Source organism: Mesoplodon mirus (genome assembly GCF_964341445.2).
Source record: "Mesoplodon mirus genome assembly, chromosome: 9".
Classification (NCBI taxonomy): Eukaryota; Metazoa; Chordata; class Mammalia; order Artiodactyla; family Ziphiidae; genus Mesoplodon; species Mesoplodon mirus.
The window spans coordinates 78,211,914-78,233,127 of NC_138985.1; the positions used below are offsets into that span (position 1 = coordinate 78,211,914).

Below are 21,214 nucleotides of genomic sequence, written 5' to 3' on the forward strand. Positions count from 1 at the left end.
ACTAATACCATAATCCAAAGAGGGTTATGTTGGGCTGAAGGCAGAATGTAGGGAGAGACAATGAAAGGGAGACGGGGCCAGATTTTGGAAGCTTGCCTTGCAACACCACAGGAAGGGGCCAAGCTGGCATCACAAGTTGATGAATCAATAAAACTTGAAATGGGGCATGAGATGAAGAATAGATTTTTATTTGGGAAACAGGATTCTGGCAGTACAACAGAGGAAGATTTGGCAGGATACATATTACAGATAAATTTAACAGTCTAGGTGAGAATTAGAGAGGGATTAAACTTAATATCATAGGTAATTATAGGGGATGAGAACTAACTACAGCAATTATCATGAGCACACAGAGACTGTGAAAGTAAACCTACATTCTAAAACCAGTCTCTTCCACTCAATCCCCAAACAATTTCTTCATCTTTTTTCCACTTTTATTAATTAATACTGCAATTCTGAATCTACAGGTTCCAAACTTTCCAAAAATCTTTGATTTCTGTCTTTGATGTCCTCAATAAACTGTCCCAGGTTTTATTCCAAAATGACCATCTCAGCTGCATTTTATTTTGTTAATGTGGCAAAATTCATTAAAAAGCTCACATTCTCCCTTAATAATCCCATTTCTAAGGCTTTTAAAAACAATTTTTATTGTAGTTGATTTACAATGTTGTGTTAGTTTCAGGTGTACAGCAAAGTGAATCAGTTATACACATACATATATCCATTCATTTTTTGACTCTTTTCCCATATAGGCCATTAAGAGTATTGAGTAGAATTCCCTGTGCTATACAGTAGGTTCTTATTAGTTACCTATTTTATATACAGTAGCATGTATATGCCAATCCTAATCTCCCAATTTATCCTTCCCCACTCTAAGACTTTATTTTAAAGACATATTCCAAAATACAGCAGACATTCCTCACATTATTTCTTATAAATGTGAAAAACTCCAAAGCATTTAAGAGTCCAACAGTGAGGGTTGGACACATAAATTAGGGCCTTAAATCTCAAAGCTAGGAAAATAATGCAACTTCCTTAGGACCCAGTAAATTTTTTTACCTTCTAATTTTTTTTTCCTATTTGGTACTACGAAACTAAAGAAACAAACTTGAGGCAAACATCTGATAATTGTGTTTTTTATTCATTTGTGAAATAGATACTGAGTGTCTGATAAACACTGGGCATTTTTAAATTTGACTAAATGTAAAAAATTTTTTTAAGTACTACATGCATACCTACAAAAGGTTCTATTATGGAGGAAAATCTACTTCCCTACCTCAGTTACTGAGTTCTGTATACTAGAATTAATCAATGTTTACAACTTCTTGAGTATCCTACCACAGTTTTCCTCTTTTAATTGTGATAACTGTTATAAAGAAGATAAACCAGAGACTGAGATAAAAATAATAAAGGCAAAGTGGTTGTAGAAGGCATATCTGAGAGAGTAACATTCAAGCTTGGAAACAGAAAAAAATGGCAATGCAAAAGATGAGACGAGAGAGGGGGAAGATGGCGGAAGAGTAAGACGCGGAGATGACCTTCCTCCCCACAGATACATCAGAAATTCATCTACACGTGGAACAACTCCTACAGAACACCTACTGAACGCTGGCAGAAGACCTCAGACCTCCCAAAAGTCAAGAAACTCCCCATGTACCTGGGTAGGGCAAAAGAAAAAAGAATAAACAGACACAAAAGAATAGGGACGGGACCTGCACCAGTGGGAGGGAGCCGTGAAGGAGGAAAGGTTTCCACACACTAGGAAGCCCCTTCGCGGGCGGAGACTGCGGGTGGCGGAGGGGGAAGCTTCGGAGCCGCGGAGGAGAGCGCAGCAACAGGGGTGCGGGGGGCAAAGCGAAGAGATTCCCGCACAGAGGATCGGTGCCGACCAGCACTCACCAGCCCGAGAGGCTTGTCTGTTCCGCCGCCCGGCACTCACCAGCCCGAGAGGCTTGTCTGTTCGGCCGTCGGGCCGGGCGGGGCTGGGAGCTGGAGCACAGGGAGAGGATTGGTGCGGCGTGAACACAGCCTGAAGGGGCTAGTGCGCCACGGCTGGCCAGGAGGGAGTCCGGGAAAAAGTCTGGACGTGCCGAAGAGGCAAGAGACTTTTTCTTCCCTCTTTGTCTCCTGGTGCACGAGGAAAGGGGATTAAGAGCTCTGCTTAAAGGAGCTCCAGAGACGGGCACGAGCCGCAGCTAATAACGCGGACCCCAGGGACGGGCATGAGACTCTAAGGCTGCTGCTGCTGCCACCAAGAAGCCTGTGTGTGTGCACAGGTCACTCTCCACACCTCCCTTCCGGGGAGCCTGTGCAGACCGCCACTGCCAGGGTCCCGGGATCCAGGGACAACTTCCCCGGGAGGACGCACGGCGCGCCTCAGGCTGGTGCAACGTCATGCCAGCCTCTGCTGCCGCAGGCTCGCCCCGCACTCCGTACGCCTCTCTTACCCCGGCCTGAGTGACCCAGAGCCTGCGAATCAGCGGCTCCTTTGTCCCCGTCCTGTCTGAGCGAAGAACAGACGCCCTCAGGTGACCTAAATGCAGAGGCGGGGCCAAATCCAAAGCTGAGCCCTGGGAGCTGTGCGAACAAAGAAGAGAAAGGGAAATCTCTCCCAGCAGCCTCAGGAGCGCAGTGGATTAAATCTCCAAAATCAACTTTATGTACCCTGCATCTGTGGAATACCTGAATAGACAACGAATCATCCCAAATTGAGGAGGTGGACTTTGAGAGCAAGATTTATTATTTTTTCCCCTTTTCCTCTTTTTGTGAGTGTGTATGTGTAGCTTCTGTGTGAGATTTTGTCTGTATAGCTTTGCTTTCACCATTTGCCCTAGGGTTCTATTCAACCGTTTTTGTTTTCTTTTTTACTTAAAAATTATTTTAATAACGTTATTTTATTTTATCTTACTTTATTTTATTCTCTTCTTTCTTCCTTCCTTTCTTTCTTTCTTTCTTGCTTGCTTGCTTGCTTGCTTTCTTGCTTTCTTTCTACTTTTTCTCCCTTTTATTCTGAGCTGTGTGGATGAAAGGCTCTTGGTGCTGCAGCCAGGAGTCAGTGCTATGCCTCTGAGGTGGAAGAGCCAACTTCAGGACACTGGTCCACAAGAGACCTCCCAGCTCCACGTAATATCGAATGGTGAAAATCTCCCAGAGATCTCCATCTCAACACCAACACTCAGCTTCACTCAATGACCAGCAAGCTACAGTGCTGGGCACTCTATGCCAAACAACTAGCAAGACAAGAACACAACCCCACCCAATAGCAGAGAGGCTGCCTAAAATCATAATAAGTCCATAGACACCCCAAAACACACAACCAGACGTGGACGTGCCCACCAGAAAGACAAGATCCAGCCTCATCCACCAGAACACAGGCACCAGTCCCCTCCACCAGGAAGCCTACACAACCCACTGAAACAACCTTAGCCACTGGGGACAGACACCAAAAACAACGGGAACTACGACCCTGCAGCCTGCAAAAAGGAGACCCCAAACACAGTAAGATAAGCAAAATGAGAAGACAGAAAAACACACAGCAGGTGAAGGAGCAAGATAAAAACCCACCAGACCTAACAAATGAAGAGGAAATAGGCAGTCTACCTGAAAAAGAATTCAGAATAATGATAGTAAAGATGATCCAAAATCTTGGAAATAGAATAGACAAAATGCAAGAAACAGTTAACGAGGACCTAGAAGAACTAAAGATGAAACAAGCAATGATGAACAACACAATAAATGAAATTAAAAATACTCCAGAAGGGATCAATAGCAGAATAACTGAGGCAGAAGAACGAATAAGTGACCTGGAAAATAAAATAGTGGAAATAACTACTGCAGAGCAGAATAAAGAAAAAAGAATGAAAAGAACTGAGGACAGTCTCAGAGACGTCTGGGACAACATTAAATGCACCAACATTCGAATTATAGGGGTTCCAGAGGAAGAGAAAAAGAAAGGGACTGAGAAAATATTTGAAGAGATTATAGTTGAAAACTTCCCTAAAATGGGAAAGGAAATAGTTAATCAAGTCCAGAAAGCACAGAGAGTCCCATACAGGACAAATCCAAGGAGAAACATGCCAAGACACATACTAATCAAACTATCAAAAATTAAATACAAAGAAACCATATTAAAAGCAGCAAGCAAAAAACAACAAATAACACACAAGGGAATCCCCATAAGGTTAACAGCTGATCTTGCAGCAGAAACTCTGCAAGCCAGAAGGGACTGGCAGGACATATTTAAAGTGATGAAGGAGAAAAACCTACAACCAAGATTACTCTACCCAGCAAGGATCTCATTCAGATTTGAGAGAGAAATTAAATCCTTTACAGACAAGCAAAAGCTGAGAGAGTTCAGCACCACCAAACCAGCTTTACAACAAATGCTAAAGGATCCTCTCTAGGCAAGAAACACAAGAGAAGGAAAAAACCTACAATAACAAACCCAAAACAGTTAAGAAAATGGGAATAGGAACATACATATTGATAATTACCTTAAATGCAAATGGATTAAATGCTCCCACCAAAAGACACAGACTGGCTGAATCGATACAAAAACAAGACCCATATATATGCTGTCTACAAGAGACCCACTTCAGACACAGAGACACATACAGACTGAAAGTGAGGGGATGGAAAAAGATATTCCATGCAAAGGGAAACCAAAAGAAAGCTGGAGTAGCAATTCTCATATCAGACAAAATAGACTTTAAAATAAAGACTATTAGAAGAGACAAAGAAGGACACTATATAATGATCAAGGGATCGATCCAAGAAGAAGATATAACAATTGTAAATATTTATGCACCTAACATAGGAGCACCTCAATACATAAGGCAAATACAAACAGCCATAAAAGGGGAAATCGACAGTAACACAATCATAGTAGGGGACTTTAACACCCCACTTTCACCAATGGACAGATCCAAAATGAAAATAAATAAGGAAACACAAGCTTTAAATGATACATTAAACAAGATGGACTTAACTGATATTGATAGGACATTCCATCCAAAAACAACAGAATACACATTTTTCTCAAGTGCTCATGGAACATTCTCCAGGATAGATCATATCTTGGGTCACAAATCAAGCCTTGGTAAATTTAAGAAAATTGAAATTGTATCAAATATCTTTTATGACCACAACGCTATGAGATCAGATATCAATTACAGGAAAAGAGCTGTAAAAAATACAAATACATGGAGGCTAAACAATACACTACTTAATAACGCAGTGATCACTGAAGAAATGAAAGAGGAAATCAAAAAATACCTAGAAACAAATGACAATGGAGACACGATGACCCAAAACCTATGGGATGCAGCAAAAGCATTTCTAAGAGGGAAGTTTATAGCAATACAATCCTACCTTAAGAAATAGGAAACATCTCAGAAACCTTACACCTAAAGCAATTAGAGAAAGAAGTGCAAAAAAACACCAAAGTTAGCAGAAGGAAAGAAATCATAAAGATGAGATCAGAAATAAATGAAAAAGAAATGAAGGAAATGATAGCAAAGATCAATAAAACTAAAAGCTGGTTCTTTGAGAAGATAAACAAAATTGATAAACCATTAGCCAGACACATCAAGAAAAAAAGGGAGAAGACTCAAATCAATAGAATTAGAAATGAAGAAGGAGAAGTAACAACTGACACTGCAGAAATACAAAAGATCATGAGAGATTACTACCAGCAACTCTATGCCAATAAAATGGACAACCTGGCAGAAATGGACAAATTCTTAGAAATGCACAACCTGCCAAGACTGAATCAGGAAGAAATAGAAAATATGAACAGACCAATCACAAGAACTGAAATTGAAACTGTGATGAAAAATCTTCCAACAAACAAAAGCCCAGCACCAGATGGCTTCACAGGTGAATTCTATCAAACATTTAGAGAAGAGCTAACACCTATCCTTCTCAAATTCTTCCAAAAAATATCAGAGGGAGGAACCCTCCCAAACTCATTCTACGAGGCCACCATCACCTTGATACCAAAACCAGACAAGGATGTCACAAAGAAAGAAAACTACAGGCCAATATCACTGATGAACATAGATGCAAAAATCCTCAACAAAATACTAGCAAACGGAATACAACAGCACATTAAAAGGATCATACACCATGATCAAGTGGGGTTTATTCCAGGAATGCAAGGATTCTTCAATATATGCAAATCAATCAATGTGATACACCATATTAACAAATTGAAGGATAAAAACCATATGATCATCTCAATAGATGCAGAGAAAGCTTTTGACAAAATTCAACACCCATTTATGATAAAAACCCTGCAGAAAGTAGGCATAGAGGGAACTTTCCTCAACATAATAAAGGCCATATATGACAAACCCACAGCCAACATCGTCCTCAATGGTGAAAAACTGAAAGCATTTCCACCAAGATCAGGAACAAGACAAGGTTGCCCACTCTCACCACTCTTATTCAACATAGTTTTGGAAGTTTTAGGCACAGCCATCAGAGAGGAAAAGGAAATAAAAGGAATCTAAATCGGAAAAGAAGAAGTAAAGCTGTCACTGTTTGCAGATGACATGATACTATACATAGAGAATCCTAAAGATGCTACCAGAAAACTACTAGAGCTAATCAATTAATTTGGTAAAGTAACAGGATACAAAATTAATGCACAGAAATCTCTGGCATTCCTGTACACTAATGATGAAAAATCTGAAAGTGAAATCAAGAAAACACTCCCATTTACCATTGCAACAAAAAGAATAAAATATCTAGGAATAAACCTACCTAAGGAGACAAAAGACCTGTATGCAGAAAATTATAAGACACTGATGAAAGAAATTAAAGATGATACAAATAGATGGAGAGATATAGCATGTTCTTGGATTGGAAGAATCAACATTGTGAAAATGACTCTACTACCCAAAGCAATCTACAGATTCAATGCAATCCCTATCAAACTACCACTGGCATTTTTCACAGAACTAGAACAAAAACTTTCACAATTTGTATGGAAACACAAAAGACCCCGAATAGCCAAAGCAATACTGAGAATGAAAAATGGAGCCGGAGGAATCAGGCTCCCTGACTTCAGACTATACTGCAAAGCTACAGTAATGAAGACAGTATGGTACTGGCACAAAAACAGAAATATAGATCAATGGAACAGGATAGAAAGCCCAGAGATAAACCCACGCACATATGGTCACCTTATCTTTGATTAAGGAGGCAGGAATGTACAGTGGAGAAAGGACAGCCTCTTCAATAAGGGGTGTTGGGAAAACTGGACAGGGACATGTAAAAGTATGAGATTAGATCACTCCCTAACACTGTACACAAAAATAAGCTCAAAATGGATTAAAGACCTAAATGTAAGGCCAGAAACTATCAAACTCTTAGAGGAAAACATAGACAGAACACTCTATGACATAAATCACAGCAAGATCCTTTTTGACCCACCTCCTAGAGAAATGGAAATAAAAACCAAAATAAAGAAATGGGCCCTAATGAAACTGCAACACTTTTGCACATCAAAGGAAACCATAAACAAGACCAAAAGACAAACCTCAGAATGGGAGAAAATATTTGCAAATGAAGCAACTGACAAAGGATTAATCTCCAAAATTTACAAGCAGCTCATGCAGCTCAATAACAAAAAAACAAACAACCCAATCCAAAAATGGGCAGAAGACCTAAATAGACATTTCTCCACAGAAGATATACAGACTGCCAACAAACACATGAAAGGATGCTCAACATCTTTACTCATTAGAGAAATGCAAATCAAAACTACAATGAGATATCATCTCACACCAGTCAGAATGGCCATCATCAAAAAATCTACAAACAATAAATGCTGGAGAGGGTGTGGAAAAAAAGGAACACTCTTGCACTGCTGGTGGGAATGTGAATTGGTAGAGCCACTATGGAGAATGGTATGGAGGTTCCTTAAAAAACTACAAATAGAACTACCATATGACCCAGCAATCCCACTACTGGGCATATACCCTGAGAAAACCATAATTCAAAAAGAGACATGTACCAAAATGTTCATAGCAGCCCTATCTACAATAGCCCGGAGATGGAAACAACCTAAGTGTCCATCATTGGATGAATGGGTAAAGAAGATGTGGCTCATATATACAATGGAATGTTATTCAGCCATAAAAAGAAATGAAATTGAGCTATTTGTAATGAGGTGGATGGACCTAGAGTCTGTCATACAGAGTGAAGTAAGTCAGAAAAAGACAAATACTGTATGCTGACACATATATATGGAATTTAAGAAAAAAAATGTCATGAAGAACCTAGGGGTAAGACAGGAATAAAGACACAGACCTACTAGAGAATGGACTTGAGGATACAGGGAGGGGGAAGGGTAAGCTGTGACAAAGTGAGAGAGTGGCATGGACATATATACACTACCAAACGTAAGGTAGATAGCTAGTGGGAAGCAGCTGCATAGCACAGGGAGATCAGCTGGGTGCTTTGTGACCACCTAGAGGGGTGGGATAGGGAGGGTGGGAGGGAGGGAGACGCAAGAGGGGAGAGATATGGGAACATATGTATATGTATAACTGATTCACTTTGTTATAAAGCAGAGACTAACTCATCATTGTAAGGCAGTTATCCTCCAATAAAGACGTTAAAAAACAAAAGGTATATAGAGCACAGCATATATGAATGTAATGTAATATCTGATTTTTTTAATTTACTGAAATACTTGCTATAAACTGCAAATTTTTTCTACATAGCAAATCTTCCAAACAGTATTGCTACTGATTATATCTAAATTAGCAAAATATAAGTAATTTAGGGAATAAAATTAGGCTCTAATCACTACTTCCATTAACTTATAATTTGGGTTTGAATTTGCGTGTTTTTTTGTTTAAAGTACTGCATGCAGCTTTACAAATATCTTAAAGCATATTTTAATATCATATTTTGAACTACATCTTTTCTGTTCACTGTCATTAAAAGAGAATGGTTTAAAGGAAACAAAAAAGGTGTGACAACTGCATGCTACACAGCTTGAGTTTCTTTTGTTATAAAGGACATTGAGAAAATTGCCAAAATCTGAATGAGATCTACAGATTAGATAAGAGTATTATATCAATGTTACCTTCCTGATTTTGATCACTGTACTGTGGTAATGTTGCCATGCCACGGAGTAAGCAGGGGCAAAGAGGAATAATTCCTGCAATTTGTTCTCAAATAGTTCAGGTGGGGAAAAAAAATGTATATAAGTGTGCTATATATGTATGTACAAGTATATATATGTATATGTGTCTGTATGTGTATGTACATACATATATATATAAACATCAGCAGCATTAATGCAACCCTTAAGAATTATACCAATTAAGTAATATTAAATTACTATATAAAGAGTCTATATAATATATACACATATATAGTTATACACACATATATACATATATATATAAAGCATGTGTGTGTGTGTGTGTGTGTGTGTGTGTGCGTGCACAGCAAGAGAAAGAGAGAGAAGGATAAGCAACTATAGTAAAATGTTAACCTTTGAGAAATTAGGAATTCTTTGTACTATTCTTGCAACTTTTCTGAAAGTAAAATTAATTGAAAATTAAAAACTCTAAAAGAATAAAAAAGAGAGCATGGTTTAATAATTATGAAATTCCAAAAGTGAGCAAAAAGACCACACACTATATGTCTAGCCAATAGGTGGTGCCAATAAGTACCAGTTTTCTTTAAACAATATTAGAAAGCAAAGTTTCTAAAGGCGTTGTTCAAAAATCAGGAGTATTGGACTTCCCTGGTCGCACAGTGGTTAAGAATCCACCTGCCAGTGCAGGGGACACGGGTTCGAGCCCTGGTCTGGGAAGATCCCACATGCCGCAGAGCAACTAAGCCCGTGTGCAACTACTGAGCCGGTGCTCTAGAGCCCGCCTGCCACAACTACTGAGCCCACACACCACAACTACTGAAGGCCGTGAGCCTAGAGCCTGCACTCCACAACAGGATAAGCCACCACAATGAGAAGCCTGCGCACCGCAACCAAGAGTAGCCCGCACTCACCGCAACTAGAGAAAGTCTGCACTTAGCAACAAAGACCCAACGCGGCCAAAGATAAATAAATGAATAAATAAATTTATTTTTAAAAAATCAGGAGCATTGACACAATCTTTAAGAATTACACCAGTTCAATACTATTGAATTAAACGACCACCTGACTATGTGAAGACAGGATGCTCAATCCCCCAAATGCAATCTAACTCTCTCAAAAGCCTCCTTTCACCTCAGCTAAATAAAGAACACTGTTTGCTTCCTCCACAGAGTTAAACTGCCCTCCTTGTATGTGTGGGCTCCTTATCTAGGTAGCTCCTTTTAACCTTCTGTGGGGGTTAAAATGTAGTCTGCGCAGGAATGAAACCACAACGCTCATGTTGCTAAGGCAAAAAGCAGATTGTAGAAATTGACCTGATTAGCAAATATGATTTCTGCTAGTTGTAAGTTACATGTGCAAACTACAGGAAATAGGATTTCATAAACACACAGATAATATGAAAAGATTCTGAATTTTCTCTTAGTACCTACTGAACAGGAGCCAAGGATTTTTACATAATTTATTTCAAGTCACAGAACCCAATACCAGCTCAATCTTATTTCACATTCCTAGAATTCAATTGCTAACGTCTATCAGAATGATGTTTACAGTAACAATTTGCTGGATAAACCTAAACCAGGCTCATTTTAATAACTATTTTTAGAATTTCAAACTCTCACAATATGATTTTTGGATTTTAAAATTCCCACAGAGTACAACTTTGGAAATTTCAAATTACCGAACGTAACTAAATCTAACCATACAGATATGTTAATTCAATTATATTTTTATATTTAAAAATTAAATGAATCACTTGAAATTTTCTCCCAGTTTCTAAACTCAATAAAGATAGTGGTTAATGTACCTTTGCTACATAATTCTTAGGTTAGAGGGAAAAAACCCAGTTATCTAGACAAATCCTTTTATCTATTAAAAAGACGGGCTTCCCTGGTGGCGCAGTGGTTGAGGGTCCGCCTGCCGATGCAGGGGACACGGGTTCGTGCCCCGGTCTGGGGGGATCCCACGTGCTGCGGAGCGGCTGGGCCCGTGAGCCATGGCCGCTGGGCCTGCGCGTCCGGAGCCTGTGCTCCGCGGCGGGAGGGGCCACAGCAGGGAGAGGCCCGCGTACCGCAAAAAAAAAAAAAAAAAAAAAAAAAAAGACAAGATTACAACTCCAAGAGATAGGAGGACATCAATGAAGCATAAAAGGCTTGGAAAGTAGGTGGTAGAATTTGATTCTAAAACTAATTTCAAAGTTGTTATTTTTTTCTTTTTTTAGTACAATGACCAAGGAACAGCAGGAGGAAAGCAGGGAAAAAACAATACTTTGTTGAGTGAACTCAATTCTCTTGAAAATTCTCTTTGACGGCACTGTTTCCATTTAATCGACTACTCCATGGTCCAAGGAGAAAAAGTCAACGTATCTTACCACTGTGATAGTTTAAACATCAGGCACCCCAATTTCCAACTTCAATTTTGTATACCCTTGCTTCCCCCTTAAGTAAGCCATCAGATGCCTCCCTTTCAATAATAAAGCCGAGCAGCTCCTAAAACCCTATCTGCTGTTTTTATAACTGCCTTCCCTCAAGACAAGTGACAACAGAACAGTGACCCACCAGGACTGAAGAGTGGAAACTTAATTGGAAAGAGTAAAGGGCTAATTTATTAATTTTTAAAAGTTTCTTTCTGAGCTTTCTCCCTCTGGAGCAGTATTTTGGAGTGATGAAGCTTAGGGCTGGGTTTGCCTTGCCTTGAGAGAGCTAGAAGAGACAGGAGGAGACCAAAGAAATACAAGGCAGGTAGATGCTGGCTGCATGCCGCTGGCTGGAACTCAGGCTTGAAAGGAGGAGGATGGAGAGGGGTGGGTCTTAAGGACAGGAGAGCAGACGGGGCTTTGCAGTAAAAGCCAAGTATAAAGAGTATACATTCGGCTGCCGAGAAATCTAAGCATCAAACGGTAGGCAGCAAAATGGAGGACTGATTCTGCCAAAAGGAGAGGAAACCTGGTAGACAGGGCTCTACAGTCTAACAGTTTCTTTTACTCTTTCCAAAGATGCACAAGTAGTTTTTCATTTCAGCACAATGGCTGCAAACACAACAGGTAACACCCAGGGAATAACATGGCTTGGATCTCGCTTTCTGGTAGCCTCACACAGGATTCCAGGAAGAATAAGTGGTCAGTTGGTCAATAAAAGTGACAAAGCACATGGAACGTGGGGAGCATGTCTAAGCACTCGGAGAACTTCCCAAGGAAATAGAATGTGCTGCCTTTCCTTCCTGGAGTTAATCTATGTAATCAGAAGGAAGACCTGGGAAGAGATGTTAGCAGTCAACTGGGCACAGATGAGTTGTTAGAAACAGAGTAGGAAGGGTCAGTTCAATGATTCAACCTGTCAATAATCCAGCTGCATTATTCTCAAAGTCTCCGTTTAGAAGATCAAATCAGGATCCATTCTGAGAAAATGAAACAAGGTGACTTGACTAAAGAGGAAGGGGTAGAATATTCTAGATGATTACTCCAAAGTGGGTAAAAAATAATAATAGTTAACATTGAATAGACACTTATTATGCATCAAGTGCTGTGCTACATGCTTTGCATACATTTTCTCTTTTAATCCTTCCAATAACCCTTAGAGGAAGACACTACTACTACCCCAGTAAAACTTGATTCAAACTTAGGACATCCCACTTCCAGAGGCAAAGCTCTTGGGGCTATACTCTCTAAGAGATGACTCCCATCTGTAAGTAGAGAGAAATTTATGCTTTGGCTTGACTGGTATCCTGATCTCATAGGATACAGGGTCAGTTATGTTAACGGAATCTATATGGACGTATAAATCAAAGCCCATCACTGAGTACTTCACCATGATTCAAGAGGCAACTGGGTATCACCTCAGTCTGGACAATGATATATTCAAATGACCCAATAACAGAAGGATTTTAAGGCATATCGGAAAGAGGAAAGGCTTGGGAGTTGACAAGGAGTTTGGAAAGAAGTATATTGGAGCAGGCCAACACACCCTGCTTAGTCAAGACTGAATCAATGATGGTAAGGAGGGAAGGGAATATATGGGAAAAGTCAGAAGGTCAGGGTTAGTTTTATATTTATTTATTCACATAGGAGGCAAATGCAACCAAATTAAGAGTAATGGGACTCTTGGGGAGAAAGAAAAAGATATATAATGGTTATAGACTTCTCCACCCAAAGTTAGTGGGCAGAAGGAAAGGAGCAAGGCATAATGAATGTTTGTGAGGCATCAAAAGAACTCAAAAAGAAAATTCTTTAAATCAAGTCTAGAGCAGCACTGCCTAACAGAACTATGATATGAGCCACCTATGAAATTAAGCATTTTCTAGTAGCCATATTAAAAAGTAGAAAGAAACAAAATTAACTTCAGTAATATATTTTATTTAAACCAATATATCCACAATGTTATCTCTGAACATATAACGAACATAAAAATTATTAAAGGGATGTTTTATATTCATTTTATATGCATCAAGTCTTCAAAATTGAGTATGTATTTTACGATTACTGCACGCCTCAATCCCAGTGTTGTACTAGCCTAATGCTCAACAGCCACAGGTGGCTGGTGTCTATCAAAGTGGACAGCACAGGTACAGAATACAGTTCATGATATAGTTCACGGTATCAAGAAACACCAAAAGGTCTGAACAAAACTAATGGATTTGGCTAGAAGTTTGCCAATGAATTTGGCAAGGTAAGTTTTTAAAAAGCAGCAGCCCTACCATCTTATTGAAGGTACATTTAAAATAAATCATTTGGTCCCTACACAGTAAGCACTACTTTAATTCTTTCACAGAAAAAGTGAAGACAAGTGTACATAGCAGTTTCTGAAGTATTGGTATTATTTCATGTTATAGTCACTACTAAAATCTGGCCCTTCAGAGACTCCTCTGCCTTCAACAGTAAGTGCAAGTCTTTTGTTTATTTAGTGGTAGATGTAGGACTTCGTGTGAATCAAAGAAAAGCCAAGGTACCTCCCCAGCTCTTGGGAGAGGGAAGAAAAAACTGACCTCACCATTCACTGCGGCCTGAAGCGCTGCCACGTGTGAGCTGTGGATACTTATGGCTCTCATGGGACCGAACCACAAAGTTTCTGTCTGCAGTTACTTTTTCTTTGTGGGTACTTTTGGCCTGGCAAGATGTGCACAGGTCTGAAAAAAAGGTGGTCTAAATTTAAATTCAGGTTCTTCTAATTGCCAGGCAAGTGGGACTATCACACAAATATCTATATTCAGGGGACTTTAAAAATCAGCCACAAAAAGCAATGCATTCAGTTCAAATACCAGCTAATTTGATTTGAGGTTTCTTTATGTAATTAAAGCGCACAACTGCATAGTTTATTTTGCTTCAACATGGGTTTGAAGGTGGGATAGGGAGCAAACAATATTCACCAAGTTTTTGTCTACTGATCAAACTTTAAGCCATCACTCTAGATACTATATGATCTAGATATGCTATATAATACAATCTATAGTATATTACTAGTATAAGACTACGTGACACATAATGTATTATATATAACTTATAATGCTATATTACATCTCAGTTCCTGCTGGACAGGCATGCATACATTTTTCTATACCTAAAACTGTAGCTATAGGCAGTGAAGCATGTTTTCCCTGGACCTTACTGACAAAAATTCCTATTTATCAAACCCATTCCACACAGCAGTCTTGAAACCAGGCATATTTGTCCTTTGGTTTTTAGCAATCAGTAACAACTTGGAGGTCCCAAGACTTGGTACTATAAAACAAATGCAGATACTCTACCTTGATTCAAACCAGAATAGAATATATTTTTTAGAGTTACAGCTACAAGCCTATCGTAGAAAAAGGAGACATACCAGAATGCTGACTGAGCATTTTTAGGGAGTAGAGAAAAATCAAAGGGCTGATCGTTTTCTTCTTCACAGACAAATAAAAGAAAGCACCTGAAATGAAAAGTGTAGGGACTCAGCCAGACCTATTTACTCACCTGCGTTGGAGCCAGTCAAATTATAACGCGCATTCAGCTTCTTGATGATGTTCTCGTGGATTTGGTACCACTCGCTCTCTGTATTACACCTATGAAAACAAGACCACTCTGTTAAGTTTTGATGATACATGAGATGACCTTACTAGCACACCTGCCCTTTTTGTTATAACCACTATAATGTACTTCCTTAAACCTCCTTGTAGATCTCAACAACCCACTGCAAGCGACTGTCAGTTTTGGCATAGTTGCCTCAAGATGAGCAGGAATGACCATTTCCGGTAATGCATGACCAACTACTTCATGCCAGAAGTGGCTGGGATGAACAATTCAGATAATGAGAGCTCCCCATCCCCCCAGTCTCAGAGAACAATGCATACACTGGAAGGAAGTACTGACTAGGAGTCTGACTCCCTGGATCTGAATCCTCACTATTAACTGAGTTATGTTCTTTGGGGAGTTATTTACTCTCTCTGTGCCTTGATTTGTTCATCTGTGAAATGGGGGTAAAATACTAGAACACTAAACAAGCTTGGGCTTAGGATAATGCCTGGCATATAGTAAATGCTCAAAAACTGTTAATTCTCATTAGCGAGTCTCCACCTATTATATCATGACCAAGTTGGCTAGCATCAAAATGCAACTAGTCAAGCAAAATGCAATTGAGGTTAACACACATGGCACTGGCAAAAGGCTGGCAGGATGTACCGAAGGGGAATTAAAGTAACCCTTCCAGATTTTCCACTTGTAGGCCAAAAGGCATCTCTCCATCTTCTCACTCTGACAACCATCTGTACCTTGGTCTTTCAGCTCTTGTCAGTCACTGACTCATGCTATCTTTGTATACATGGTACATTCACCTAGGAGACACTGAAGGTTCTTGAGGATTGAATCTAGGACTGGTAGATATCTGTGTTCCCCTGAGTACTTTGAACACTGTGGGTGCTTAAAAAATACCAGCTGCATGAATGACTGGATGGATCTCCCTGTGACTGGTAACTTCTGATGGTTCGTAAATATCTGGGTCTGCTATCTCCTTACTGCTGGGCCTCCCCCAATTAGGCTAGGGAAAGCCTCCCTTATCTGGACGTGTTTGTGAATTCACTACTATCTTTTATTAGCCACAAAGGCTCCCTCCCAAGAGTCCTGAATACCAAAGATTCTATACACTATTAATCAAAATGTTCCAGAGTATAGAGTCCTTTTCCTCACAATCTTGTCTATAGCCAATAATTATTTCATCACTATTTCATCACTATTTATTTCCAGGATGAACAGGATGGAGGCTGTTTTTGAACCAGTTAACAGTAGGATACCAAACAGACCACTGACTCTTAGAAGGCTGGAAAATTAAGATGAAATGAAACCATTCCACCTGTCCAGCTGTAAGATGCAAAATTGCCATTTACTACATTCTGTTTCCAGTTTTCTTAGTTCAACTCAGTTGGGAAGGGAGAAAGATGGTTTGCTTCTTATTAGATAGATAAGTCATAACTTCAGAAGTCATGCTTTTAACCTACAAAACTCCTAATAAAATAAAAGCTCCTAAAGTATGTGACCGAAATATCTTCCGGGCTCCAATGAGGCATTTGTTATTGTTCTCTGTTTTGAGTCCTAGATGGGCTAGGGATTCGGTCACCTTAACAAATAGAAATTTCTTCCAATTTGTTTCTAACAGGCACTTCCCTAAAACGTTTTACTATATTCATAGTTTCTTCTTAATCTACAATGACTGTTTTGACTGCCTAGCATCCTTCCTGGAACAGATTTGTAATTTGCTGAACTGGAATTTTTAAGGGATCTCTCTTGCAGCAAGAACAACCCCAAACCTTATCTGATACATTTGAAAAAACAGACAATAACAACCACAAAGAGCAGGACAATTTATTTTTATGGGCGTTGAGCGTCTACCACAGAACTGGAATTTATGTGTCTTCCTTTGCTGGCTGCATAATCAAAGGGGATGCATGGAACTTCGGGTCTCTCAGTTTTCCCAGTAGCGAGATAAATCTAACACTTGCTACCCACACCTGGAAAGATCACTCTAAGAAACACTGAGACTGTGCTTGTAAGGAATTTTAGTTTTCTTGAAAAGCAATGCCACCTAACAACATCACTGTCCCATCACTAGACAGTGGTGTGAAATAACACCAGGAAACATACAACCTCATAACATGAGAGCTCAGGTTCTGAGTCAGACAGTCCTGACTTCACATCTGGTTCCTGTTCTGATTAGCCAGATGACTTTGGGTATTATTTAGCCTCTCTCTTCCCTTATGTGGAAACGGAGCCAACAGCAAATGCTTCATGGGTTTGTCATGAGGATAAAGTGACATGACACATGCGAAGTGTTTAACACGGTTCCTTGAATGTAGTTAGCACAAAGTAAATGGTGGCTATTATCATTAGTATTATTGCAATTAAATTATGTTTTATGAACACCAGTAGAGTATAGAAAGGGGATTATCATGGATTTAAGCCCGACCATATGATAAAAAGAGTAGCGTGCTTTACTACCCACTAGTTTCACCAGAAGTTTTCAAGTTTAAAATCAAGGTCACAGATTTTATTGCTCTTAAAAGAGATAAAGAGAGTTTCCAGTCCTAAACCACAGGCTGTAAGCAAATCTTTGTCAACTAATTAGCAAATGTGTGGCACAGGTCCCAGGGGCACCGGGTAGAGGATGGATAAATCCATGAAACCCTGCAGCTGTGGTCAAAAAGCAATTTGAAATATATGCCCCACAGGCAGTGCGCCACGTGCGTTCCCTCCACATATGGAAAAACTATTGGCACACATTAGATACATCGACTCAAGAGCCAGAACAGAAACTAAAGCAAGCTCACTCACAGAGGAGGTCAGCAGTGTGGTCCTCAAATCGGGAATGTGGAAAGCAGATCCCCCATCCTTCAACCCCCCATGGGTCTGCTCTGAGGATGTCACTGTGTGTCAACTCTCAATTTTCAGTCCTGTGGGGAGGTGCTCAGGGTGGGGTGATCCAAAACCATGTTCATTTTTTAAAACTTAGGATTTGGAATACATTAAGTGATTTTCTTAGTGCAGTGTCTGAGCTGAACTGTGTCTGCTCCCACTGACCCTCAAAAGATGATTTAAGTCCTAACCCACATTCTGAGGACCTTATTTGGAAATAGGGTCTTCACCACACAGTTAATAAAGTTAAAATTAGGTCGTTAGGGTGGGCCCTAACCCAATATAACTGTGTCCTTATAAAAAGGGGAAATTTGGACACCAAAACAGACGCACAAGCAGGGAGAGAGCCATGTGATGATGAAGGCAGAGATCAGGTGATGCATCTACAAGTCACCAGAAACTAGGAGAGAGAGGCAGGGGACAGATTTCCCCCTCCCAGCCCTCAGAAGGAATCAATGTAGTCAACACCTTGATCCAGGATCTGTGGCTTCCATTACTGTGAGACAATAAATTCCTGTGGTTTAAGCCTCACTGCTTATGGTGCTCTGTTAGGGCAGCCCTAGCAAACTAATAATACACGAAGTAAGAGGGAAATCACCTGACCTGAACTTCCTTTTCCTAATTCTAATTAATTTATATTAAAAACTATTTCCGGGCTTCCCTGGTGGCACAGTGGTTGAGAGTCCACTTGCTGATGCAGGGGACACGGGTTCGTGCCCCGGTCCGGGAAGATCCCACATGCCGCGGAGCAGCTGGGCCCGTGAGCCATGGCTGCTGAGCCTGCGCATCCGGAGCCTGTGCTCCGCAACGGGAGAGGCCACGACAGCGAGAGGCCCGCGTATCACAAAAAAAAAAAAAAAAAAAAAGATTTCCATTTTCCAAGGACAAATGAACTCTCTGAGGGTAAAGACATGTTAGGCTTTAAATTCACGGGAGGTACTCTATGCAGTAGATGGTCCACCCAACTGATATACTGTCTGTATTTTCTGGTTCTTGATTTCATAATTCCTCTGACAGGCAAATGTTGATTTGTGGGCTCACTTGTAGTGAACCTACAGATTATTGAGTTTTTGAGGAATGAATGCAACCCATCCCTGGCTCTTCCATTACCCACGAAAAGCAGGATTCGCCACGTAGGGTCCCCATGTACCTCTGCGCCCACCCCAGCCCCCAGCGCGTGTAAGCTTCTTACATGTACACTTTCAGGATGAGGTCATCTTTTGTCTCTCCTGTCAGCAGGTCAGCAATGCTAAGAACCGCACAGCCAAAGGGTCGTCGGTACTGAACACTACAGGCATTCTTTTTTTCTCCTGCCCCCATCCGACCTGTTCAATTAAAAAGCACATATGGCCCAAGGAGCCATTTGATTAATTCGCCTTGAATAGAGATACATATAGCTATAAAATAGGCCATATGAAATGTAACTGGGTGATGGAAAAGACGCAGCTTTGGGGCAACTGAAGAAGTTGCTTCAGCTCTGGACTCTCCCCTCCAACCACCTAGCATGCCCAAGGTCACGCAGCGTAAACTGTGGCCATCAGCTGTTATCTATAAAACATGAAGATGGGAGCTGAGCCTATGTCTGGGTACCTTCCCCCAAGCATTCATGAAGGCATCCCAGGAGGCTCACATCAAAAAAGGCAGTAGTGGGCTTCCCTGGTGGCGCAGTGGTTGAGAGTCCGCCTGCCGATGCAGGGGACACGGGTTCGTGCCCCGGTCTGGGAAGATCCCACATGCCACAGAGCAGCTAGGCCCGTGAGCCATGGCCGCTGAGCCTGAGCGTCCAGAGCCTGTGCTCCACAATGGGAGAGGCCACAACAGTGAGAGGCCCGCGTACGGAAAAAAAAAAAAAAAAAAAAAGGCAGTAGTGGTGCTCATTTTCTGCTTTTTAAAATTGCCATTTTTTTTTTTTTTTTTTTTTTTTTTTTTTTTTTTTTTTTTTTGCCGTACGCGGGCCTCTCACTGTTGTGGCCTCTCCCGTTGCGGAGCACAGGCTCCGGACGCGCAGGCTCAGCGGCCATGGCTCACGGGCCCAGCCGCTCCGCGGCATATGGGATCCTCCCAGACCGGGGCACGAACCCGTATCCCCTGCATCGGCAGGCGGACTCTCAACCACTGCGCCACCAGGGAGGCCCTAAAATTGCCATATTTAAAAACCATTTCAAATATTTCACCTTTGAAAGGAAGCAGTTTGAGATTCCCTGAAGGTATAGCGAGTAAGCACAGGTGATCAAATGAGCACACTCTTTCCTGACTCCTACCCAGGCTGAAATCTCCAGGGATGGTTTTTACTCTGACACAGTTTCAACTTGTTTAAATTGTTAGACATTTTTAAATGTGTGGGTGAGATGCTGTTTTAATTTATCATTGCATTTAATTACCAATGGGTTATTTTGAAGACTGAAAGCAAAAAGCACACTGGAGCTGTAATATAGCAAGTTAATGTGAGGAAAAATAATGAAAAAAGTCTGTAAGTCTGTTTCCAGATGCTTGGTAATGGATCCGTAAGTTGTTTCCATCTGAGTGAAATTCCCCTACAGCACATCTGCATGACTCTAGCACTCCCCAAATCCAATGTTAAATAGAAAAAAAAAAAAAAAGGAATGGCAACATCCAATTTGTCTTTCATTCTTCAGTAATAAAGGAGAATTGCCTCTGTAATATATCATCTTTAGAGAAATGCTTATAAGCTGGAATACCACTTAAGGTGATAAAAAGCACAGAAGATACCAGTAAAAAGAGGACCTCTGAAATAATGGATTTTTCCCTATCGAAGTCCCTTTTGAACGACTGATGTGTGACAGCCTTGAAACATACTTTCTTGGATGATGTCTTGTCATTGTTGATATATTATTAATATATTGGTTAACAGGCCTAAGGATAATACGAATGTTGAGCTAAAATGGATTCATATGCTAGATCGGATACTATAAGAAGAGCCGAGAGGGCTCCTCTGAGGTCAGGAGCTGGCGTTTACTACATGACATGCATGGTTTTGGTGGGTCATTAGGTATTACTATGTAGGTAAAGGCTTACTAATAGGGTTAATACGTAAACTTGACTACTTGTGAATTCAAGAATAGTAAGTAAAATAACAATAATAAAAAATAATAATAATAAATAAGTAAAATAAAATAAGAATAATGAAGATTGTAGTAGAACTAATGATTATTAGGGCTAGCATTGCTCCTCCGATTAAATGAGTTAGTAGGTGCCTGGCTGTA

The 21,214-nt window shown here is 40.4% G+C and overlaps 1 protein-coding gene across 2 annotated transcripts in view; it reads right to left on the reverse strand.

The window, feature by feature from the left end:
* Positions 1-21,214, reverse strand: part of DOCK4 (dedicator of cytokinesis 4) — a 484,498-nt gene that overhangs the window by 190,324 nt on the left and 272,960 nt on the right. For both annotated transcript variants that reach the window (XM_082631603.1, XM_082631602.1), the window contains exons 11-12: positions 19,183-19,315; positions 15,063-15,151 (exon numbers count right to left, since the gene is read on the reverse strand). In XM_082631603.1, the coding sequence (XP_082487729.1) occupies positions 15,063-15,151; positions 19,183-19,315 (222 nt within the window). The remainder of the gene's footprint in view (positions 1-15,062; positions 15,152-19,182; positions 19,316-21,214) is intronic.